At 49.6% G+C, this 23,981-nt stretch overlaps 3 protein-coding genes across 5 annotated transcripts in view; all 3 read left to right on the top strand.

Annotated features, from left to right (window-relative positions):
• LOC146334122 (protein ENL-like) overlaps positions 1-8,989 on the top strand; it is a 43,451-nt gene extending 34,462 nt beyond the window's left edge. For 2 of the 3 annotated variants that reach the window (XM_084825342.1, XM_084825344.1), the window contains 5 exons: positions 891-978; positions 1,502-1,573; positions 2,677-2,748; positions 3,207-3,251; positions 3,971-8,989. In XM_084825342.1, the coding sequence (XP_084681468.1) occupies positions 891-978; positions 1,502-1,573; positions 2,677-2,748; positions 3,207-3,251; positions 3,971-4,099 (406 nt within the window). In that variant the 3' untranslated portion in view covers positions 4,100-8,989. The remainder of the gene's footprint in view (positions 1-890; positions 979-1,501; positions 1,574-2,676; positions 2,749-3,206; positions 3,252-3,970) is intronic. The other variant, XM_084825343.1, reaches the window with a different exon arrangement.
• A 10,077-nt stretch (positions 8,990-19,066) lies between these two features.
• Positions 19,067-21,620, top strand: LOC146334121 (uncharacterized). The gene is made up of 2 exons (XM_084824930.1): positions 19,067-19,552; positions 20,328-21,620. The coding sequence occupies exons 1-2, from the start codon at positions 19,067-19,069 to the stop codon at positions 21,618-21,620; spliced, it is 1,779 nt and encodes a 592-aa protein (XP_084681056.1).
• Positions 21,621-21,750: 130 nt separating this feature from the next.
• LOC146334120 (uncharacterized) lies at positions 21,751-22,765 on the top strand. The gene is made up of 2 exons (XM_084824929.1): positions 21,751-21,924; positions 21,974-22,765. The coding sequence occupies exons 1-2, from the start codon at positions 21,751-21,753 to the stop codon at positions 22,763-22,765; spliced, it is 966 nt and encodes a 321-aa protein (XP_084681055.1).
• Positions 22,766-23,981: the final 1,216 nt, after the last annotated feature.

Here is a 23,981-nt window from a genome sequence, read left to right as displayed (position 1 = left end):
TTACCCTGGAAGACGGTTCAGAAACTGCAGCTGGTACAGAACGCGGCGGCTCACCTGATTAAAGGCAGCCACCGGCGAGATCACATCACTCCAGTGCTGAAGGAGTTGCACTGGTTACCAGTTGTTTTCCGGGCCAAATTCAAGGTGTTGGTTTTGACCTTTAAAACCCTATATGGTTCCGGCCCAGCCTATCTTAAGGAGCGCCTCCAGCAGCACCAGACAGGCCGCTTAACAAGATCAGCCTCGGATGGCCTTCTCTCTGTCCCATCAGCCAGGGCAGCTAGACTGGTGGGGACGAGGGAGAGGGCCTTTTCTGTAGTGGCCCCCACTCTGTGGAACTCCCTCCCTAGGGAACTCCATCATGCCCCCTCTTTAATGAGCTTTCGTCATGCATTAAAAACGTGGTTGTTCAGGCGGGCATTTGGGATGGGTTAGGGTATTTTAGAAAATGTTTTTATTGTAGGATTTTATTGTTTTAAACTGTTTTTATTGTGTGTTGTACATCGCCCAGAGTGGCTGGGTGACCAGCCAGATGGGTGATTAATAAATTTAATAATAATAAATAATAATAATACTGGCGATGGAACGGCATCCTCCACCACCACAGGCTCAATTAGGGGGTTTGGGGCAGGCTGCTTGGCCCACCATTCTCTCTTCCAACACCTTGTTGCCGCTGCCACCTCCCAACATTTGCCACCTGAGGCAACTGCTTTGCCCTGCCTAATGGTAGGGCTGGCCCTGAGCTCCATCCTCAAGTTGTTGCAGCAGTTAGGCACTTCAGCAGACTGTGATCTTACTTAACCATCTTCAGCTTTCTCTCTCCTTTTTGTTTTGTGTGGGGGGCCCCCCTCCTTATTTGCCCTCCTAACTCGCAGCACTTCCTTTGCCAGACTCAGTGACAGCGACAACAGCGCAGACTCCTGCCTTCCAAGTCGAGAGATGCCTTCCAGCCAGAAACCACCCCCTTTGAACAACAAGGTAACGGCGCAACAGGATGGTGCTTCATATATGTTGGGGGCGAATCATCCTTGAAACAACCATGTAAGGCAGGCCGCTATCCCCATATGACACAAGGAGGGGCCAAGGCTGCTAGTGGTATGCTGGAAGGCATCCAGCGAGATCACAGCTGAGCTGAGATTGGAACGGGGAGTGTCCCTTGTTCACTTAAAATTCCATGATGATCCCATTTTGGAGCTTCCAGTCATCCCCCCCCCCCCCCCGCGCATCTTCTCAACATGGGTCCACTTTCTCAGTTGGGGCTGAGTGGGGCTGAAGGGGACCTTCCCTGTTACTGTATCATGCCCATTTTCAGTTGTAAGAGTCTGTGTGAAAGAGCGCTCTGTTTTTGCATTCTCCTGTGGACCAGATGCAACGCCTTTGCTCTGTTTGGCAATCTAAGCCCAACTCTTGTCTTTCCCCTCTCTCTGTTCTCCCCCCCCCTCCACTGCCACCCCATTCCTCTGAACTGGTTGGTGCACTCCCCACTTCTGACTGCTTTCAGATCTCTGAGAGAGAGAGTCCCGAGTCTTGCAGCAAGCCGGAAAAGATCTTGAAGAAAGGGACCTATGACAAGGTATCTCTGTCGAGGGGAGAGCTTTTGAATTGGAGAAGGAGGGAGGCCACGTCTGGGGAAGGTGGGAGAGTCAAGCCAGCCCTAAGAGCAGGGGTGCAGAGCTAGTTTACGTGGGGTGGGGTGGGGGGGACAAAGTGCTCCCCACTGGGCCCTCCATGGGCTGGAAGATGTCAGTGGGCGGTCGCTTGCACCATTTTGTCTTCATGCTGAGAGAGGCACAGCGTTCCGTGCCTCTCTCAACATGGAGAAAGGGTCTTGGGCGTCACTGGATCAGCTGTGCACAGAGCATACCGTTCCCATAGGGGTGGCACATGCCACGCAAAAGGATTGTTACCTCCAATCTCAGATCAGAGATAACAGCAGGGCTTCCCTCCATGGGTCTACCCAAGGCAGTGCAGGATGTGGAACCTCAGCGGCTGGAATAGGTGTGTGGGCCGGAGGTTCTGCAACCATCCCTGCCTGACAGGCTCAAGCCATCTCTGGGGTAGGAGCCCTTTTGAACTACCAAAGCAGCCTTCTCTGCCTTCGAGTCAGACCATTCATCCAGCTTGCCTAGCATTGCGTCCTCTGGACTGGTCGCAGCTCACTTGACTGGCTGCTCCTGCTTGTGATTCTTTAATGGAAGCTGGGGGTTGAACCTGGGACCTCCCATGTGCAAAGCATGAGCTCTGTCCTCCTGTTTTCCTTAAGGCTGGATCCTGCATTGCCATTTTGATTCTTTTCTTTTCAATGGACACCCCCAAGGTGCCGCTCCCCCCCACAAGGCATAGAAGCCCCAATTCACTGGGCATAGTTTCTTTTCCTCCCTCTGCCTTGCCCACAGGCAAAAGAAGAATACTTCTTCTGTGCTGCCCGCCTGGATTAGCACTTGCATCTTTGCTGCCCTTTGGGTGCTCCTTGCTTGGGAGGCGTATTTGCCAGCTTCTGCAGCGGGGCTCTAGGATGCCCCTGCCCCATTGTCAGGGCCCATCAAAGCAGCTTCCAGCTCATTTCACGTACCAGGGTCTTCCATCGGGAGGTCCCTGTCCTTTTTTCACAAATAGCCCCAGACGTGAGGCTGATGTGGTGTTCTGCTTGCTAATCTTCCGTCTTTCCTCTCCAAGGCCTACACAGAGGAGTTGGTAGAGCTTCACCGGAGGCTGATGGCTCTACGGGAACGGAATGTTCTTCAGCAGGTACAGGGTGGGTGACCAGGTGGCTTTGATAGAAGGCGGAAGGAAAGCCAGAGAAAACTGTTGGCTTCTAAAATCCAGATGCAATCTGACTGTAGTGTGACACTTGCAAAAAACCAAACAAACCCCAGGGGGTCGGAATACTATTTTATTCTTTGAATTCTCTTGTATAGACACCTTACACATGTTTCTATCGCTAACCTACACATAAAGCTTCAAGCTGCCCAATCCAGAATTAAATTCGCAGACAATCTGATCCATGTGATTGAATCTGTTTTTATATAAATAAACTAGTCTCACATGACCCTCCTAAAAGGGTACTGAAATTAGTACTACCTTCGAATGACAACCCATCTAGTAATGCAGAGGGCCATCCACTATCTTGAACGTGGTTGTTCTGTGTGCTTATTAAAAATGGACCTTTTCTCAATTTCCCATGTTTTCCTCCCCTTGTCTTTTAGCAAATCTCATACTTTCAGGCATCCATCTGCAAGGAAAAAACTGAGGTACCCTGTCCAGCTATCTTTGAGATTTGGGTGTGTGACTCTGGTGATAAGGTAGCCAAACAGGATAGGAATTCTGATGGCTGGTTAGTGGGGTAGGTGCTACGCCATCTCCCTGCCTCAGCTGGTTTCTTTCTTTTTACACCCAAGGCCTTTTCTTTGGGTCTTTTCCGAAAAACTGAACAATTTTGGATTATGAAATATTTCCTCTTACCTTCCAAACTTAGCTAGGTGGTAACCAGCGAGAGGGTCTTTTCCGCTGTGGTATCCTGGGCAGCAAAACTCCGTCCCAGTGGAGTCTTGTCTGGCACCTATTCTTACATCTTTATTTTCCCAGACCCTTTTAAATAACAACACCTGAATCACTTTCGGCCTGCTCTTGCTTGCTCTTTGTGTGTTGTTCTTCCTCTGCTGTCTTGATCCTGTGGTTCTGTATTTTTGATTGTGGTGCTGGTTTTATTGCCCATCACGCTGTCCCCAGGGCATTTTTACTGAAGGGGGCAGTGTACGCATTTATAACAAACTTGCATAGTGCTGTTACTGGATATGGCCCTTTAAAGAGGAAACAAAGTGTAAAAAGACAGAACCTGACCTCTGGGAGCATACAAGCTGGATTTGAACAATGGAACAGGCAGTAAGAGAGAGGAGGGGGAAGGAGGTGCCCGCTGCTGCTCTCTGCACTGGTGTGTCCCTCTAACGTTGCTCTTTTTCTCCTGGGCTAGATCGTCAACCTCATTGAGGAAACAGGCCATTTCAACGTCACCAACACAACCTTTGACTTCGACTTGTTCTCCTTGGACGAGACGACCGTCCGCAAGCTGCAGAGTTACCTGGAGGCTGTGGCAACGTGACCCTGGGCCTCCCAAGCCAGACGCTTTTTTTAAAAAAAAACCAGAATTCCCATCTCTTTGGTATCAGGAAACAGACCCGTGGACCTTGGCTGCTGCCTTATCCTCTTGATTCACCTGAAGCACTGCCTTAGGGTTCAACCACGCTCTAGGAACACGCCGCTGCCACCAGCTGCACTTCTCGTCTCGGGCTCCAGCCGCGCGCTTGCCCTTGGCAACTTTCTTCTCCCTCGCTTCAGAAGCTTGCTTGACAACTGGAAGAGTCAAAGCTGTGCTGATCCCGGCTGCGCCGCTACGCTGTTGTTGTTTGGTTGGTTTTTTTAATTCCGGCTTCTTTTTAAAAAGATTTTAGAATGAGATTCTCCAGCTGTGTTTAAGAATATACTTCTAAGACATCCCCTTAAGCATGGGATCAGTTCAGCTGTTACTTCTATGGATGTGACAAACTTGCCTGCAGTGTGTGAGGCTCCCCCCACCCCCCAGTGTGCCTCTTTCTGCCCCACTACATGGAGTGATGCTCACACCACATCAAGGGCGGGCATTGGTGTAACTGAATCATGTGGCTGCCCAGAGCCATCTGCCCTCATAGGGGCATGGTGGTTCTGATGGACAGTGGATGGCTGTGGGATTGGTTCCATGCTCTCAATCCTTCTGGGCACAAGGCACTGTACTCTAGCAAGCAGCAGTATACAGGCTTGGACCTTACATGCACACACACACACACACACACACACACACACACACACAGTGTAAGAAGAACCTAACTGGGTCTTGATGTCTCAGAGGGGGATGTGTAGGTGTTTGGGAGGGGGGCTGTTAATACTTAAAATAAAAGCAGTGGGGTAAAGTAGGTTGACCTGGGAGGGGGGTTGTTTTGTTTTGGGGTGTTGTTCAAAATGCATCTGGGAAACTTTTCAGCATTTGGAAGCTGAGCAAACATCCTCAACGTCAATCATTCTGTGCTCTGAATTGGACCAGTCTGTGTTGGCTTCCCCCCACCCTGCCCCCCCATCAGTGTTTCAAAGAACTTTTTGCCAAAACGCATTCTCATCATTGCCATCTTGCGGTGTTTAGAGAATTGTCCCCCCCGCCCCCCAATCCTCTAGAATAATAGTTTGGCTTTAAATCAAGGGAGTCTGTCTCTTCTGAGATTTTCTTTCTCCTTCTTTTAATGCCTTGGAAATTCCCAAGGTTTGAAAACCGACTTTCTTAGGTGTTGGACAACTCCAGTAGGAATATTTGTGAATATTCCTTGTTCAGCTGGTCTTGATGTGTTTGGGGGGGGGGACGGGGACGACTCAATGTTAATTTAAAATATGCAGGAAACCCCCCCCCCCCAGTTTTAGCATTTTAGAGGTGCTGCTCTTCAACCAGTTTTACAGTGTAATCCTTTACATATCCGCTAAAAAGGAAGTCCCATGGAGTTTAGTGGGGCTTGCTTCCAGGAAGCTGGGCATAGGATTGCTGTGACTTTGAGCTCTCTTAGAATTCCTAAAGGGGGCAGCTTCCTGGCTCATAGAGTCATGCTGGTGTTTCCTTTGAATAGGGTACATTTAGTCCTTTGGTCTGGATTTCTCCCCCCTTCCCCTTGTTTTATCATGCAAATGTTACAACTAAAGAGACCAACAATAAGCTGTTCCTGCCTTAGGTCATGTTGACCCCCAATCCCTGTTTGAACTTACCTTTTCCCCCTTGTCTGTCTGGACCATTCATTGTTTGTCTTTCTATATAAAATGCCAAGTTCCAGTGCTTCTCTGCCGTGTCACTCCAGCTCCTATCAGGGCTCATTCTCTTTCCAAGAACATTGGGAAACTCCAAAGGAGGGACATTGGGAGACTCCAGGAAGGGCATGCCAGCAGGAAAGCAGCCAGGTTGGGCAGAAGAACTCACAGAATCTGTTGAGGTCCTGCCACACACACACACACACACACACACACACCAGTTCTGTGGGGTTTGCCAAGCAGTGCCAAGACTGGGCAGCCTCTGGATGAGGCCTGCTCTCCACCCTGGGTGTCAGTGTTCAAACTGTGATCAAATCCGCTGCAAAGGGGATGCTGTAAGCTGTCTTCTTGCAAAGCAAAGTTTGAGGTTTTATGAGCCCTTCTCCTGCATAACCCCACACACACCACCACCCCAGCTTCTAACACACACGTGCACCCCATTTTGCCAGTATCCCTTCATTCGTGTGTTGTTTGCCCTGAAGTTTGAAGGTTTCCTTGAGAACAACAGGTACCCAAGAGGGTGAAGTATTCCCTTCCTTGTGCTTCCTGCTGGATCATGTCCACATACTTGGCTACATTCTTGGGTGGGCAGAAAGAGCCTCGGGGCAGGGGGCACACTGTTTGATCAGAGTGGTCCTGAAACTGAAGTATTCTTGAAGAGGGGATGCATGGAAGAATGAACTGAGATGGTGGGTTTCTTCCACTTAAAAAAAAGTATTTTGCAGATTGCTTTTAGAATGACACCCCTCTCCCCAAATCTTATCTCCCCCAAAGAGCACTGGTGGCCATTTTGGTCACTGAAAGCCTTCGTCATATTTGGATTTATCCCTCACCCTAACCCTTTTCAGTTTTTTTTCTCCTTTGTGTTTTCCAAAAGCCTTTTTTTATGCTTTCTGTTGGGTCAGGAGCCCAAATCCTGCTTTCCATTCTAGTGTAGATCCTTTCTTAAACTGGCTACTGTGTTTGTGGGTCCACTGTGGTGTTCTTGTGTGTCTTTCCTCAAGTGAGAGCATGCCTTGATAGCAGTAAAATAGATGAAAGACAGGGATGCTGCTGCACTGCTCCAGCATGTGCCCTAAAGGGAAACCTAGTAAGGGTTTTAAGGAATGGAGGCTGTCATTCCAATTGAATGTCTTCTCTATGGTCGGTCTCTTCCTCCACACCTCACTTCTTTTTCTTCCTTAAAACTGACAGAGTCTTGTTTGTTTGTCTTTCCAATTTGGTAATTTTAAAGAGCCTGTTTGGGGAATGCTGTAATGGATGGTTCTTCTGCTTGGGTAAATCTGTCTCTCTGGGCAGATCTCTGCATAAAACCGGGAACTGACCCAGTGGTGTAAAGTAGTTGTGAAGAAGTTGTAAAGCTACGGGGGGGGAATGTTTGAGTAGTTGTGAAAATTTCGAAATTCTAAAGCTATTTTCCCCCTGGTGTTCTGGGTTTGTTTTTTAAAGGGAAAAATTTAGGGGAAACCTCAATATATGCAATACCACCACTTTAAGGGTGTGGAATATGTTGAGTACAACTTGGCAGACAAAATCATACAGTTCTAAGCATAATTTCTTTCCGCTATTTGTTTGTTTGTGGGGATTTTTTTTAACATTCAGACAATAATTACAAATATACTCAGTGTTAAGAGTGGAGCACTAGTTTCACAATGTCTAAGATGGGCATTTAAATTGCCACTTCATGGGTCCACTGTGACCGTTAAGCATCACCCGCAAGGTGGTCAGATAGGGTAGCGTTACAAAATTTGGTGATTCTTAAGCCATCTGTACACTAATAATGATTTAACAGAGGTATGTATGGGAAGGAGGTGTTTTTAAAACAAAACAAAAAACCCAATGTGGACTAGCAGCCTAGAGGCTTATTTCAGGGATCCACAAACGTGCTCACCTGTGGTGAGCAGACCTGTTAACTTGGCGAGCACAGCTTGGGAGGAGGGAGGGTAGTAGCTCCTGCAGTCACACTGAGTTCTGTAGAAAACCCATATTATGCTCTTTTGAGCACATGATGAGCCTTGGAGCTAGCTTGAGCAAAGTGAGCTGTGGCCATCCTACCACCTGGGCCGGCTTTGCCTTCTTTCCTCATAAGCCGTTGGTAAAGGCCAGGCTTGGGGGCCATAACCCAACGAGGGATCTTGCAACCCGGCTCTGCCCTTCAGACACATTCTCGCCAAATAGCGAATCTGGAGTCCCCTCCAATCTGTTCCCACTTCGACACTTCCCTCCATGATTTCAGCAGGAGCAGGTTTTACAGATGCAATTGATCCTCCTATGGAACGAAATCGGATTTTTAACCGTTTTGGCTTGCTGGATCCATATCCCTTTGTGCAGCTGCAAACACTTTCTCTCTTGTTTCTGCTCTTGGGCACTTTGAGGTCAGAGAGTCCTGGAGAGATCGACGCATCTGTTGCATTCTGCGCTGTGTGTTCACCAAAGGTGCTGTTGGTTCAACCGTTCCATCTTCCTAAGTATCTCAAAAGCTTTTTCTCCTGTTCAGAAGAAAACAAGCAATATTCTAGTCCTTAATGCTTGCTGGTGTTGAGACCTTGAACCAAGAGGGCTGGCTAAGATTTCCTGTTGTTGGGGGCAGGACTTGAATATCACTGTACCTCTCCTCTGTGACTAGCAAAAGCCAGAATAAGAAAAAATGCATATATTATATACAGGTTGCAGTATTCAGACCCCCCCCCCCCTTTTATTGCTAACTATGCTTGGCCCTGGTTGTACTCCTTGGAATAATCATAACACATATTGGCATTTAATGGTGGGGGGGCAATCATAAGTGTGTTAGGCCTTGGCAACAAAAACAAGTGGGAGTTTGCACTCTTGAAGGAAGTGAACAAGTCCTTAATCCTCTCTCTGGGTTATATTTTTTAGGCTGCATTCTGTCAGAAGCACAGGTATGAAATACCTGGTCTATGTGTAGAGGATATTGTGTCGGGGAGGGTGATTTCTTTGCTCGGGTGTAAGAAATAAACCTGACCCAAGACTCCAGAATAAAAACCTGAAAAGGAGTGGGGTGGGTGGGTGGGTTGTGGGGAGAAAAATGTTTGTAATAAGTTATGGGAGCGTTTTTGTCCTGACTTTTAAGCTTTTTGTTAAATTTGTGAAATTTTATGGAGGAGTTTTATAGGAAAAAGAAAAACACGAAATAAAGGTGAGAGAGTTACAACGGGCGTGTGTTGTGTTTCTCTTGATGTGGCCCTGGGGCGTTACGAGGCAAAGCAGAAGGCCCTCTCAGCCCATCCTTCTGCACTCGTTTCCACTGCTGTCACAGGAGAGCAAGTCACCCCCTCTCTAGGCTCCCTTTTGTCTCTACCTGAGGAATAAGGGGAAAAGCCGTGCCCATGTTCATGGGAAGGCAAGCATTTCCCACTGTGGGTGGAGCATCAAACAGGATGCTGGCCCATTGCTAGTCTTGAAGTAAGATTCAACTACCAGCCCAGTTGGCTTTTGTATATGGCGTAGGAGAGGGTACCATCCTGTCCTTTGCCTCAGGCAGCAGCATGTCCTGGGCTGGTGCTGTTCTTAAGCTACAATATTCTGGTATTTGGGGGCCCACCCCTTTTGCCTTTGGTCCCACCCTGCAAGGAGGGTGTGAATTAACACAATAGCTTTCCTCAGTTTCTCCCAAGGAGCTGGTTATTCAGAAGTAGGCTACTTATGAACATGGAAGTTCAACTAAAACCATGACTCTCCTTGCCCCTCCTGAAGTTTATTTCATTAAGATTTTTTTTTAATTATTTCATTGGGAGACTGGCATGCCGCAAAGCAAAGGACCGCCCTCCAGCGCCATCTTTATTTGGGTTCAAAAGAATGGCTTTGAACTTTGGAGCTCTGACCCTATCTCTTTGCCTTGGACTTCAGTTCTTGCACAGTTTTCTTCAGTCTGATCATTTTGCCTGCTGGGAAAGAAAGTGTTCTGTGACCGCCCATGTGGCAGCCATTTTATGAATGGGCAACCCCCACCCAACCCTCTGGCAGCCACTTTGCAAGAGCACCCACAGCCCACTTAAAATTCCAAACATGCCCACTGACCCAAAAGATTTGGGGAACCCTAAAGGGCTGTTGATTGATCAATTCTCCATCGAGAAGAGCGTTCGTCAGGCCAAGGGTCTAACAGGTCCCAGCATTCTAATTCCAGTGGTGGACAGCCCGACGCCCCAACAGGAAGCAGGGTGGGAAATTGACAGCTGGGATTGGGGTAGACTAACGCTGAACGTAGAACTTCCTTTAGGCTGATAACCATGTGCACACTTCATGAAAACAGTAGTCCTCAGAGCTGTGATTAGGGTGGCCAGGTGCCAAAGAGGGCAGGTCTCCTACACCTTTTATGGCATCTGTTGAAGAAAGAATTTCAGCAGGCGTCACTTGCCCAAGAAGCAGCACCTGCTGAAATCCCCTCTTCCACACTGGAATTTAGACTGGTGTTTAGAGGTAGACTTCCTGGGAACATTGAGGTTCTGCTATGCCCTCACAGCTGAGGTAGAGCCAGCGTCATGTGTAAGGGACTGGATTTGGGGTGGGGAGGCCCAGTTTGAAGCCATGAACCCCACCGGTGGGGCAAGAGTCACATTCTCTCAGCCTAATCCACCTTACAGGGTTGTTGTGAGAATAAAAATGGGGGTTTCGCCCACCCCTGGACAGGAAGGGTGGCTTATAAATAAAGTAACCAGGAACACAATCCTGTGCGTCTTTACATAGAAGTAAGCCCCACTCTATTCAATGGGGCTGACTCGCAGGTAAGTGCACACAGAATTGCAGCCCAAACGTCTCTATTTCTCTTAAAAAGCAAACAAAAAAGCCCTCTAAGACTTTGCACAGTGACGTGGGAGGCAGCCCTGTTGAACTCAGTGGGCTTTACTCCTGAGTAAACATAGCACAGGATTGCAAGTGGGTGACACCATCCTGAGGCAGGGAGTTCCACAAGTCAGTTAGGGTTTGTGTGTGGAATATTCTCTCTCCCTTCTTTTTATTCTTTATTTGCAATAGGTATATACCACTTCCCCTTCATGGATCACTGCCTTGTTGTGGCGAAGGGGCTTGTGTGACTCAGTGAAGCCATAAGCTATGCCGTGCAGGGCCACCCAAGACGGGGACAGGTCATGGCAGAGAGTCCTGAAAAAATGTGGTCCACTGGAGAAGGAAATGGCAACCCACCCCAGTATTCTTGCCAAGAAAACCCCATGGAACGTATCCCAAGGCTAAAAGAGATGACGCCGGAAGATGAGCCCCTCAGGTCGGAAGGTGTCCAATATACTACTGGGGAACAGCAGAGGGTATTTCCAAGTAGCGCCAGAAAGATTGAAGCGGCTGGGCCAAAGCCGAAAGGACACTCAGCTGTGGATGTGTCTGGCGTTGAAAAAAAAGTCTGATGCTGTAAAGAACAATATTGTTTAGGAACCTGGAATGTCAGATCAATGAATCAAGGTAAGCTGGAGGTGGTCAAACATGAGATGGCAAGATTGAACATCGACATCTTGGGAATCAGCGAACTAAAATGGACAGGCATGGGCGAATTTAATTCAGGTGACCATCATATCTACTATTGTGGGCAAGAATCCCTTAGAAGAAATGGAGTAGCACTCATAGTCAACAAAAGGGTGGGAAAAGCAGTCCTGGGGTACAATCTCAAAAACGATAGAATGATCTCAGTACGAATCCAAGGCAAACCATTCAACATCACAGTAATTCAAGTCTATGCCCCAACCACTGAGGCCGAAGAAGCTGAGGTTGATCGGTTCTATGAAGACCTACAACACCTTCTAGAACTAACACCAAAAAAAGATGTCCTCTTCATCATAGGGGATTGGAATGCTAAAGTAGGAAGTCAAGAAATCACCGGGATAACAGGCAGGCATGGCCTTGGTGTACAAAACGAAGCAGGACAAAAGCTAATAGAGTTTTGCCAAGAGAACACGCTGATCATAGCAAACACTCTTTTCCAACAGCACAAGAGGCGACTCTGCACATGGACACCACCAGATGGTCAATATCGAAATCAGATTGATTATGTCCTTTGCAGCCAAAGATGGAGAAGCTCTATACAGTCAGTGAAAACAAGACCTGGAGCTGACTGTGGCTCAGATCATGAGCTGCTTCTTGCAAAATTTCGGCTTAAATTGAAGAACGTAGGGAAAACCACTAAACCATTCAGCTGTGGCCTAAATCATATCCCTTATGAATATACAGTGGAGGTGAGGAATAGATTTCAGGGATTAGACCTGATAGACAGAGTGCCTGAGGAACTATGGACGGAGGTCCGTAACATTGTTCAGGAGGCAGCAATGAAATCCATCCCAAAGCAGAAGAAATGCAAGAAAGCGAAGTGGCTGTCTGATGAGGCTTTACAAGTAGCTGAGGAAAGAAGGGAAGCGAAAAGCAAGGGAGAAAGGGGAAGATCTATCCAGCTGAATGCAGAGTTCCAGAGAATAGCAAGGAGAGACAAGAAGGCCTTCTTCAATGAACAATGCAAAGAAATCGAGGAAAACAACAGAATGGGAAAGACTAGAGATCTCTTCAAGAAAATTGGAGATCTCAAGGGAATGTTTTGTGCAAAGACGGGCATGATAAAGGACAAAGGAGGCAGGGACCTAACAGAAGCAGATGAGATTAAGAAGAGGTGGAAAGAATACACAGAAGAACTATACAGGAAAGATCTGAATGTCCCTGATAGCCATGAGAGTGCGGTCACTGAACTTGAGCCGGACATCCTCGAGAGTGAAGTCAAGTGGGCCTTAGGAAGCATTACTAACAACAAAGCTAGCAGAGATGACAGTATTCCAGCCGAGCTTTTTAAAATCCTAAAAGATAATGCTGTTAAAGTGCTGCACTCAATATGCCAACAAATTTGGAACGCTCAACAGTGGCCGCAAGACTGGAAAAGGTCACTTTACATTCCAATTCCAAAGAAGGGCAACGCCAAAGAGTATTCAAACTACCGTACAATTGCGCTCATTTCGCCTGCCAATACGGTTATGCTCAAAATCCTACAAGCTAGGCTTCAGCAGGATGCGAACCGAGAACTACCAGAAGTACAAGCTGGGTTTCGAAGAGGCAGAGGAACTAGAGATCAAATCGCCAACATTCGCTGCATCATGGAGAAAGCAAGAGAATTCCAGAAAAACGTCTATTTCTGCTTCATTGACTACACTAAAGCCTTTGATTGTGTGGTTCACAACAAACTGTGGCAAATTCTTAAAGAGATGGGGGTACCAGACCACCTTACCTGTCTCCTGAGAAACCTGTACGAGGGTCAAGAAGCAACAGTAAGAACCGGACATGGAACAACCGATTGGTTCAAAATTGGGAAAGGAGTACAACAAGGCTGCATATTGTCGCCCTGCTTTTTTAACTTATATGCAAAGTACATCATGAGAAATGCCAGGTTGGATGAATCACAGGTCGGAATTAAGATTGCCGGGAGAATTATCAGCAACCTCAGATATGCAGACAATACCACCCTAATGGCAGAAAGCGAAGAGGATCTCAAGAGCCTCTTGTTGAGGGTGAACGTGGAGAGTGCAAAAGCTGGTTTGAAACTCAACATTAAAAAAAGTAAGATCATGGCATCTGGCCCCATCACTTCCTGGCATATAGAAGGGGAAGAAATGGAAGCAGTGAGAGATTTTATTTTCTTGGGCTCCAAGATCACCGCAGACGGTGATTGTAGCCATGAAATTAAAAGACGCTTGCTCCTTGGGAGGAAAGCTATGGCACACCTGGACAGCATAGTAAGAAGCAGAGACATCACCTTGCCGACAAAGGTCCGCATAATCAAAGCTATGGTTTTCCCAGTAGTAATGTACGGCTGTGAGAGCTGGACTATAAGGAAGGCTGAGCGCCGAAGAATCTATGCTTTCGAACTGTGGTGCTGGAGAAGACTCTTACGAGTCCCCTGGACTGCAAGGAGGTCAAATCAGTCCATCCTAAAGGAAGTCAACCCTGACTGCTCATTGGAAGGACAGAGACTGAAGCTGAAGCTCAACTATTTTGGCCACCTAATGCGAAGAGAAAACTCTCTGGAAAAGACCCTGATGCTGGGAAAGACTGAAGGCAAAAGGAGAAGGGGACAGCAGAGGATGAGATGGCTGGATAGCATCACCGATGCAATGAATATGGACTTGAGCATGCTCTGGGAGAGAGCGCAGGACAGGAAGGCCTGGCGTGCTATGGTCCACGGGGGTCACGAAGAGTCGGACACGACTTAACAACAACAACAACAACACTGAGGCTAAGGGACGGGGGGTTAGCACAAGGCTGCCCTGTAGTAGAGAGCTGATTTCCCCACCACCATGTGTTTTTTTTAGACTTTCAGTTTTACTTGCTATTATTGATGTTATTGGGAATTGGAAAACTCTTGCTGATCTATTGTAAATCACCCAGAGATCTACCAAAGGATCCTGATGTACTTTGCCCTTGCATATCCCTCTCCAAGGCCTTTACCTCTGCTCAACTTGAGTCCTTCCAGATTGCAAGCTTTGGTGTGTGTGTTTTTTCACATGAAAATCCATGAGTATTTTTGTGCTTATTTTCTCCCAAATGCATGAATCAATTGCATGCATCTTTGAAATGTGCGCATTCTTCTCCCATTGATAGAAGTTCATATGTGCGCATTTTTAAAAAGTGCACATTTTTCATGTGCTTTTTTCAAATGTATGCATGCTAGGGATGTACGAAAGTCACTTACCGTTTCGCGGCTCTGCTTCGCAGTGGGGGAGAGGCGTTCTGTCCCTCCCACCGGAGTCCTGCCCGGCCGTCTCCGCTCCATGGGGATTCTGCAGAGCTGCCGGCCGGCTCCACCAGCAGCTGGACATCTGGCTGCTGGGTAGCAGGGACGCAAATGGCGGCAGCCGTAGCCGCTGCCATTTGCGTCCCTCTATTCAACCGTGATAGGCTACGTAAATATTTATGTAGCCTATCACGTCTGGGTTAAAAAAAAAACACAAAAGAACGCGTACGCAAATGGCGGCGGCTATGGCGGCCGCCATTTGCGTTCCTTATTTTTCTCTGTCTTAGTCTATGTAAATATTTACGTAGACTATTACGGTGAAAATAAAGGGGAACGCAAATAGCGTAGTGGGCGCCATTTGCGTTCCTTTTTGATTCACCGTTTTAGCCTACGTAAATGTTTACATAGGCTAAAACAGCGAATCAAAAAGGAATGCAAATAGCGCCCGCTACGCTGTTTGCGTTCACCTTGATTTTCGCTGTAATATTCTATCTAAATATTTACGTAGACTAAGATGGCGAAAAATAAGGAACGCAAATGGCGGCTGCCATAGCCACCGCCATTTGCGTATGCGGTTTGTTTTGTTTTTTTTAACCCAGACATGATAGGCTACACAAGTCTTTACGTAGCCTATCACGTCTATGTAAAAAAAAGAAAGAAAAAAAAGACCAGACTGCAAATGGCAGCGGCGGCAGCCGGTCAGAAGACCAGCCACCGCCGCCGCTGGAGCCGCCGCCATCCAGAACATCCGCCCCAGGTAAGTCTCGTCCCGGGGGGGGATCCGTGGGGGGGCGGGGGGAGCAGGCCGTTCCGCCACGGATTTCAGGGGGCCGAATGCCAGTGCATTCGGCCTCACTGAAATCTGTGGCGGAATTCTCTGCCATCCCTAATGCATGGTGTGTCAGATGCAAAAACTTTTGGTACGTGAATCACATTGCAAGCTTGGAAATATACAGACCTTGACTGTGGATTGTGTCCGAGTTCGTGTTCAGTCTAGAAGATGAATCTGGGCAAATCCTGATAAAAAATTAACTGAAATGAATTTCGCATACATCCCTGCCTAGAATGACATAAATGTCCCACCAGCACCCACTGCTGGTGTTTCTGTAGCATGGCAAGAGTGAAGGCATTTCTGGGTTGTGCATTGGAGCACTCCAAAATGGATCCAATTGTAGATTGCTATTGGGGGTAGGTTGGAGAGGGGGTTCATAAAATAACTACCATAAGAACATAAGATCCATGCTGGTTCAGACCAAGGGTCCATTCTGTTCACACAGTGGCCAACCAGCTGCCCACGGGAAACCCCCAAGCAGGACACGAGGGCAACAGCACCCTCCTGCCCATGTTCCCCAGCAACTGGTGTACAAAGGCTCACTGCTTGCATTGAACCGCATTTGCCATTTAGATGCTCATTCTCCCAGTTTGGAGAGATCCTTTTGGAGCTCTTCACAATCCCGTTTTGTTTTAACCACCCTAAATGATTTGGTGTCATCCACAAACTTGGCCACTTCACTGCTCACTCCTAATTCCAGATCATTTACGAACAGGTTGAAAAGCACTGGTCCTAACACAGATCCCTGTGGGACCCCACTATTTACTTCCCTCCATTGGGAGAATTTACCATTCATTCCTACTCTCTGCTTTCTGTTGTTTAACCAGTTGCTGATCCATAAGAGGACCTGTCCTCTTATTCCAGGACTGCTAAGTTTTCTTAGGAGTCTTTAGGCATGGCGGAGAATTCTGTCACGGATCTCGGTGAGGCCGAACGCCAGCTCATTCGGCCTCCCAAAATCCATGGCGGTTGTGGTTGTATTGTTATATTGTGGTTTTAATGTTCTATATATTTTAAATTGTTTTATTGTGTGTTGTTTGGTTTTAGTTTTTGTGAACCGCCCAGAGAGCTTCGGCTATTGGGCGGTATAGAAATGAAATAAATGAAATAAATAAATAAAATAAATGGCGGAACGAAGCCCCCCCCACCGCAAAATGGGCCTGGAACGGAGCCCATATTGGTCAGCCGTTCCGGTGCTCCTCGAATGGCGGCCATGTCTGCAGCCGCCATTCACGCATCTTTTGAATGGCTGTGATAGGCTGCATAAATATTTACGTAGCCTATCACAGTTAATGCAGGGACGCCATTTGCGTCCCTGCAGAGGCTGTGATAGGCTACGTAAATATTTACGTAGCCTATCATGGCAAAGGGAATGCAAATGGCAGCGGCTACAGCGGCTGCCATTTGCGTTCCCTTTTTCACCGTGGTAGGCTACGTAAATATTTACACAGCCTATCACAGCTAAAAAAGGGAATGCAAATGGCGGCCGCCATAGCCTCCGCCATTTGTGTTCTCTTTTTTTTTGCCATGATAGGCTATGTAAATATTTACGTAGCCTATCACAGCCTCTGCAGGGACGCAAATGGCGTAGGGGACGCCATCTGCATCCCTGCTTTAGCCGTGATAGGCTACGTAAATATTAACGTATTTACGTAAATAAGTATTTACGTAATATTACTTATTTACAGTAAATAAATATTTACAGTATTTATGTACTGTACAGTAAATAAGTATTTACTGGCCAGCGTAGGGATGCAAATGGCGTCTCCTACACAGGACACCATTTGCGTCTGCACCAGCCCAGCAGTGGCTGGAGGCCCCGCTGCGGGTTGGCCCGGCTGGCGGCTCTGCGGCCTGGCCGCGGAGCGGAGCCAGCTGGGCAGGATTCTGGGGGGGAGGAACAGATTGCCTCCCCCCCATTGAGGATTCCAGGGGGAGGAACGGATCGCCTCCCCCCACCTGCGGAACACGGCAGAGCCAGGTAAGCGGGGTTTCATACACCCCTAGGAGTCTTTGGTGAGGGACTTGTCAAAAGCCTTTTGGAAGTCCAAGTAAACAATGTGTGCCATATGTGCACGCACCCCGTGCCCGGCTTGCCTGGCTGCGGGGGGGGGGGGCTGTTGCGGGTGGTGGGCGAAGGACAGGACAAGGGCGAAGGCCATTGGTCTTCACCCCTGGCTTCACCAAGGGGTGGGTCAAGCCGGCCACTATTTAGGCTGCGCTGCCCCGCTGCCTCCTCATTCCGGCTAGTCCAGCTGGAATTTTGCACCCTTTTCAAGTGTCAGCGCATCGGCGTCCTCCGTCCATCCTCGATCTCTAGCAGCAGCGCGGCAGCGGTGGCAACCCTAGGGACGAGGCGGCTGCTCGGCAGCAGCGCGATGGTGGCAGTGCAGCGGCACCCCCAGGATGAGGTGGCAGCATGATGGCGTGGCGGCGGCGGCTAAGCGACGGCAGCGGCACCCCCTGGATGAGGCGGCTGCTCAGTGGTGGCTCGGCGGCGGCATTCCCGGGTCGAGGCAGCCACTGAGCTGTGTGGTTTGCTCCCCTTCCCCCGCACAAGCAAGAGGCTTTTCGCCCTTCCCTCGCCCCTTTCTTCAGTGGTCCCCGCTTGGGTTTCCGTGGCATTTCTGTCCCCCCGCCCAGCTGATTTCAGGAGGGGAAAGTCACCTGTTTTCCCCCCTTTTGCGCTCCATAACACCTTCACAGTTTGCGTCCGTGTGGGTGGAGGGGTCTCCATTTAGCTTCCTGGCACTTCCAGGTAGCCATTATTAAGGGCAGGGAAGGGAAAGTGTTCCAGCGCCTGGGCTTACCTCCTCCTTTTCACCTCCGTAGGCCGTTTATCCGCAGCTGCCTGCAGTGGGCTATCGGTGGCTTCTTTCCTTTCCTCCCAGGAATACAGGGATTTTCCCGCTGGGCCTTTTTTTTTAGCACTCTGCTGCCCCCTAGTGGCCTGTTGTGCCTTGAACCCTCTTTGCTTCATAAGAAGGAGAGGGGAAGGGAGGAGTAAATAAATTTTGAAAATAAATAAATAAATAAAATATTTTTTAAAAGGGGGGAGCAGTTGTTTGAGGGGAGCTATTGTAAGGCACAAGGCTTCGCCTGGAAAGTATAGGGTGCGATTTAATATAAATAATAATAACAATAATTAAAGACAAAGGAAGGGAAGTAGGGTAAACGCATTTCATTCAAGGTTCCATCCTAAAGTCAGTTGGCAGATTTCCCAACACACAGCGATGCCACCCAAGAAGGGTTTGGGAGGTGAAAAAGGCAAGGGCAAAGCCACTTGCCCCCCAGCTAAAACCTCCTGCCCCCCAGCTAAGCACCACTTCCATAGGGCCAACTCTTCCTCATCTAACGATGAGGATCAAGACTTGGCCCTCATTCTGGCCAGACTGGAGGCTGCTGAGCGGGACTTAGGGATCCCTGCATTTACCACCCCTGCCAGGTGGGCTCCCCGGACTTCAAGGGTTACTAGAGGGCAAGCTCACAAGGATCTATTAATATCTATTTCAGAGAGGCTGGAAGCAATCGAGGCTTAGGAAGTCGTCACTGTCGCTGGGCAAACAGCATCCGCACCGGCTCCAGCGCTCACATGCTCACGTTCGGAGCTGCCCCCTCCAGTGCAAACGTCGCCGGCATCCATCTCACTGGCTCCTGCAGTTTTGGACCGCAGCTAGATCCCTGACATGGCAAACAACCTTGGTTCAGGTGAGGTTACGGTACCTGGGGGGTCTGTGCCACCGACTGGCCATAACCAGTTCCCGCCATATGGGTGGTTCCCCTTTTCAGCGGGGATGAGCTGGCCTTTTCACACCCCAGTAGGGGGCATCCCAGGGTTCCCTCATCCAGGTGTACCACCCCACTGCTTTGGCCCAGGTTACACACTCCTGGCGCTAAGCCATGCCACACCGGGTGGGGCCGCCATTACGGCGGGCATCCCTGCATCTGCCCAATCCCATGGGGCCCCCGTCCCTGCTCCGAACCTCACAGGTGGAGTTGACGGGGGGGGAGCACCCGTGGCCCATCCGGCTACTGAGCCTCCTTTGGCCGGTGACAGAATGGCTCCTCAGCACGCCCCATCCACCATGGCTGCCTGCGCAGCCGTGTGGCAAGGCCCCGTAGGCGAGAGCTCCAAGGAGCTTGGGGCGGGCAGCAATGACCCCTATGCCCAGGTAGAGATAAGGGCAATTCCAACCGGGGGAACATCTACTCCCCTGGGATATCACCTATTGCCGGCAACAAAAGAGAAAATACTCGGGGGAGAATTCGGTGACATCTTCTCCCTGTTATTCCGTGAGTCTGAAACAAAGGAAGGGGAGAAATCTGACGATAGGGATCAGGAGAGGGTCAGGCGTAAGAAGGTGTCACACACTTGGGCAAATTGGCTGCCCAGCTTCTTAATATATATGGGTGTCATTCAGCAAAAGCACCCAGACCGTGGTTGGGTCCTCACTAAGTATTTGGATATTATATATAGGGCCTACATCGAATATGAGGGTGGAGTCTGGCTGGCCTATGACGAATCCTTCCGTATACGGGCGGCATTTGACCCCACATTGCACTGGGACACCAAAGATCAGGATCTTTGGCTGCAGTTTATGACCCCTGCCAGGCCGGGTTTTGGCGAGCGATCTGATAGTGGGCATATATTAGCTAAGCCGACGCCTGCCTCAGCCCCTAAGGCTGGGGTAGGACAGCTGGTTCAACACCGCGCTCTCTGTGGGGAGTTTGGTTCCAATGGCGTCTGCTTTAAAAACCCATGCAGATTTCGCCATGCATGCTCCATTTGCGGGGGACAACACGCCTTCATTGGCTGCCCAAAGGCCAAAGGTCAGCAGGGCCCAAATCAGGAATGGCAGGATGGTAGGAAGCCTGGGGGCAGCACACAACCTCTGCCAAAAGGGGCCCAGTCCAATTACGTTGCAGCCCCTATAGCACCTTTTGAAGCGCTACCTGCTTCCGGAGGACGCCCGCTACTTGGAAGAGGGTTTTTCCCTGGGTTTTAGGATTCTGCTTCAGGGCCAACGCCAGGCCGAAATTTGCCAGAATCAGAAATCTATTGCAGGTTTCGAACACCTAGTCTTGGATAAGATCAATAAGGAAGTGGTTGCGGGGCGGATCATTGGTCCATTTGATTCCCCCCCTTTCCCTGACCTCAGGGTCTCCCCTTTAGGCATTGTGCCTAAAAAGGCCGCAGGTGAATACCGGTTGATCCACAACTTGTCCTTCCCCAGGGGGGAGTCCATGAATGACGCCATTCCTGAGCACCTGTGCTCTGTTCACTACACGCCGTTTGACACGGCAGTATCTATGGTGAAGGCACTGGGCCCTGGGGCCCTCATGGGAAAATGCGACATTAAATCCTTATTCCGCCTCTTGTCAATTTTCCCCAACAATTTCGACCTGTTAGGATTCAGTTTTTCTGGTCAGTTCTATGTTGACAGAGCCCTACCCATGGGATGTTCCGTGTCCTGTGCTATGTTTGAGAAGTTCAGTTCCTTTTTGGAATGGGCTCTGATTGATAAAACCAGGTCCCATAGTGTCGTGCACTACCTTGACGACTTCCTATTTGCTGGTCCATCCGGCACCCCCCAGTGCGCATGGCTAATGCAGGAATTTTCCGCCCTCGCAAATGAGCTGGGTGTACCTTCAGCAGGGGAAAAAACCGAGGGCCCTTCCCCCACTATTAAATTTTTGGGCATAGAACTGGACTCCGTGAATCAGTTGTGTAGGCTCCCAGCCAACAAATTACAGGCCCTAAAGGACAGGATACAGCACATGCTTCATTCTAAGAAAGTCACTCTGTTGGCATTGCAGGAAGTTGTTGGGCATCTTAATTTCACCTGTCGGGTAGTTGCCCCCAGCAGGGCCTTCCTTAAACACCTTTGTAATGCCATGCGGGGCCTGCGCTTGCCGCACCATCGCATTCGGGTATCATCAACCAAAGATGATCTTTTTGTGTGGCTGCATTTCCTTAATGCATTCAATGGCGTTTCCTTCTGGAGGAAGGAGTTGCTATTGGAAGCAGAACTTCAAATACATTCCGATTCATCTGGGGCCCTAGGCTTTGGGGTTGTGTTTCACAATCGATGCTGCCACACACATTGGCCGGCTGAGTGGTTAGCTCTAGGCGTCGGAAGAGACCTTACCTTCTTAGAGCCCTTTCCGATAAATGTTGCTGCGCACCTGTGGGCAGCCCAGCTTGCTAATTCTGTCATGCATTTCTGGTGCGACAACTAAGCCACCGTCCAGGTCATTAATTCTTTGTCATCACGCAACAGTAGGGTCATGGCCTTGCTTCGGGCTTTCACTCTGCAGTGCCTCCGATTTAATATTATATTCCGTGCACGACACATTCCTGGCATGGATAATGCCTTGGCTGACGCATTGTCACGAAACCAGGTGCAACGTTTCCGAGAACTGGCCCCTTGGGCGCGTGCTATTCCGGACACCATGCCAGCCACTCTGTGGGAAGTTGGCTGGAAGAGGCAGAACAGGCCATCCTGCAGTCCTTAGGCCCCAGCACGAGAGCGGCTTACGCCAGGTCAGGTAGGGAGGTCTTTTCATTCTGGGCGGCTGCACATCTTCCACAGTGCTGGCCAATACCGGTCGATCACCTATTGCAGTTTTGCGTGGATGCCCACAGGTGGGGTCTAGTGGCCCGGACCATCGGGGGTAGGCTTGCTGCGCTTGCCTTCTGGTGTAAAATGAAGGGTGTAGCAGATAACACCATGGACTTCCAGGTCCGGTGGATGCTTCAGGGCTGGTCCAGGGGATCCCCGGTGCCTCCTGACTCTAGACGCCCTCTGTCGCCAGGCATATTGCTGGGCTTGCGGGATCTGTGGCCTTCCTTGTGCAAATCCCCTCAAGAAGCCATGTTGTTTCATGCTGCCGCTCTTACAGCATTCTTTGGGGCATTCAGGATATCAGAGTTGGTGGTGTCCGCTAAGGGCGACCTGTCGGGACGAGCCTTGCAGTTTAATGACTTACAGTTTTCTCAGCAGGGGGCCCTTATTCAGCTTAGAAGGTCCAAGACTGACCAGGGGGGAAGGGGCGTCAGCGTGTCCCTGTTTCCAGCCCCCAGGCCGGACCTCTGCCCGGTCACGGCATTGAGGGACTTTCTGAAGGTTCAGGGAAACCTGCCCGGCCCCCTTTTTTGCCATACAGACTCTTCTCCTTTAACCAAATATCAATTTTGGGCAGTCACACAGCGAGCGTTAAAGGCGCTGGGTTTGGGTGCTCTTCGTTTTGGCACACATTCCTTCCGGATTGGGGCCGCCTCCACCACTGCGTCTCTGGGGTTCACATCAGACAAGGTGCAGTTGGTCGGTAGGTGGTGCTCCAAGGCGTATCAGGCATACATGAGGCCACTGCCGGTCCCTTAGGTTTTGTGGACATTTCTGTTCATTACTTTTCTTGTTCTTATAGATCACTGGAGTGCGAGTGATCTAATGAAGGTGCTCATCTGCGGGCACAGTATGGTTTTTTGGGCGGGTCAGAGGGCCTCCTCCAGCTGCGGATCCCAGCTAGGGGTCAGCTGCTATGCCACCATTCAGTGGTTGGGCAGACACGGGATGCGTTGGGAGCGCCTCCTGCCCACGTTATTCCAGCTAGGGATGTATGAAAGTGACTTACCTTTCCGCGGATTATGTTGATGGTGGGGGGGAGGCGTTCCGTCCCTCCCTCCAGAATCCTGGCCGGGGGGGAGGCGCTCCGTTCCTCCCCCCCGGAATCCTGGCCGGCCAGCTGTGCTCCGCAGCAATTCTGCGGAGCCGCCAGCCGGCTCTGCCAGCAGCCAGACATCCGGCTGCTGGCTAGCAGGGACGCAAATGGCGGCAGCCATAGCTGCCGCCGTTTGCGTCCCTGCAGTCAGCCGTGATAGGCTACGTAAATGTTTACGTAGCCTATCACAGCTGATTTAAAACAAAAACAAAAAAACGCGCGTACGCAAATGGCGGCGGCCATGGCCACCACCATTTGCATTCTTTATTTTGGCATGTCTTAGTCTATGAAACATTTACATAGACTAAGACGGCAAAAATAAGGGGAACGCAAATAGCATAGCGTCTACGCTATTTGCGTTCCCCTTATTTTCGCCGTCTTAGTCTACGTAAATGTTTACGTAGACTAAGACATGCCAAAATAACGAATGCAAATGGCGGCGGCCATGGCCGCCACCATTTGCATACGTGCGGGGGGGTTTTGTTTTTTTTAAGTCAGCCGTGATAGGCTACGTAAAGATTTACGTAGCCTATCACGGTGTTTTTTTAAAATCTAGCCGTGATAGGCTACGTAAATCTTTACGTAGCCTATCACGTTTTTTTTTTTTAACCTGGAAATGGCGGCGGCAGCCGGTTGGAAGACCAGCCACCGCAGCCGCTGCCGCCGAACCGCCGCTGGAGCCGCCGCCGGAACCGCCGCCGCTGCCGCCGCCAGGAAGATCCGCCCAAGGTAAGTCTCATCCCAGGGGGTGGCGGGGGGGTGGCGGGCCGTTCCGTCACTGATTTCAGGGGGGCCGAATGCGCTGGCATTCGGCCTCCCTGAGTTCCGTGGCGGAACTTTTGTACATCCCTAATTCCAGCAAGGGCTGGTGAAGGTTCC

The sequence above is a fragment of the Heloderma suspectum genome, chromosome W, assembly GCF_057233095.1.
Source record: "Heloderma suspectum isolate Gila_16-S chromosome W, 16-S_ref, whole genome shotgun sequence".
Classification (NCBI taxonomy): domain Eukaryota; kingdom Metazoa; phylum Chordata; class Lepidosauria; order Squamata; family Helodermatidae; genus Heloderma; species Heloderma suspectum.
The sequence above is the reverse complement of the archived record's forward strand: the minus strand, read 5'-3'. Positions and strand labels throughout refer to the sequence as shown.

Bases quoted from the DNA above. Each gene is read 5' to 3' on its own strand.
- LOC146334121 (XM_084824930.1), top strand. From the start codon at position 19,067: ATGGCAAACAACCTTGGTTCAGGTGAGGTTACGGTACCTGGGGGGTCT. The intron at 19,553-20,327 runs GTAGAGATAAGG...CACCTTTTGAAG, and splicing joins GCAATGACCCCTATGCCCAG to CGCTACCTGCTTCCGGAGGA.
- LOC146334120 (XM_084824929.1), top strand. From the start codon at position 21,751: ATGCCTTGGCTGACGCATTGTCACGAAACCAGGTGCAACGTTTCCGAG. The intron at 21,925-21,973 runs GTCAGGTAGGGA...CATCTTCCACAG, and splicing joins ACGAGAGCGGCTTACGCCAG to TGCTGGCCAATACCGGTCGA.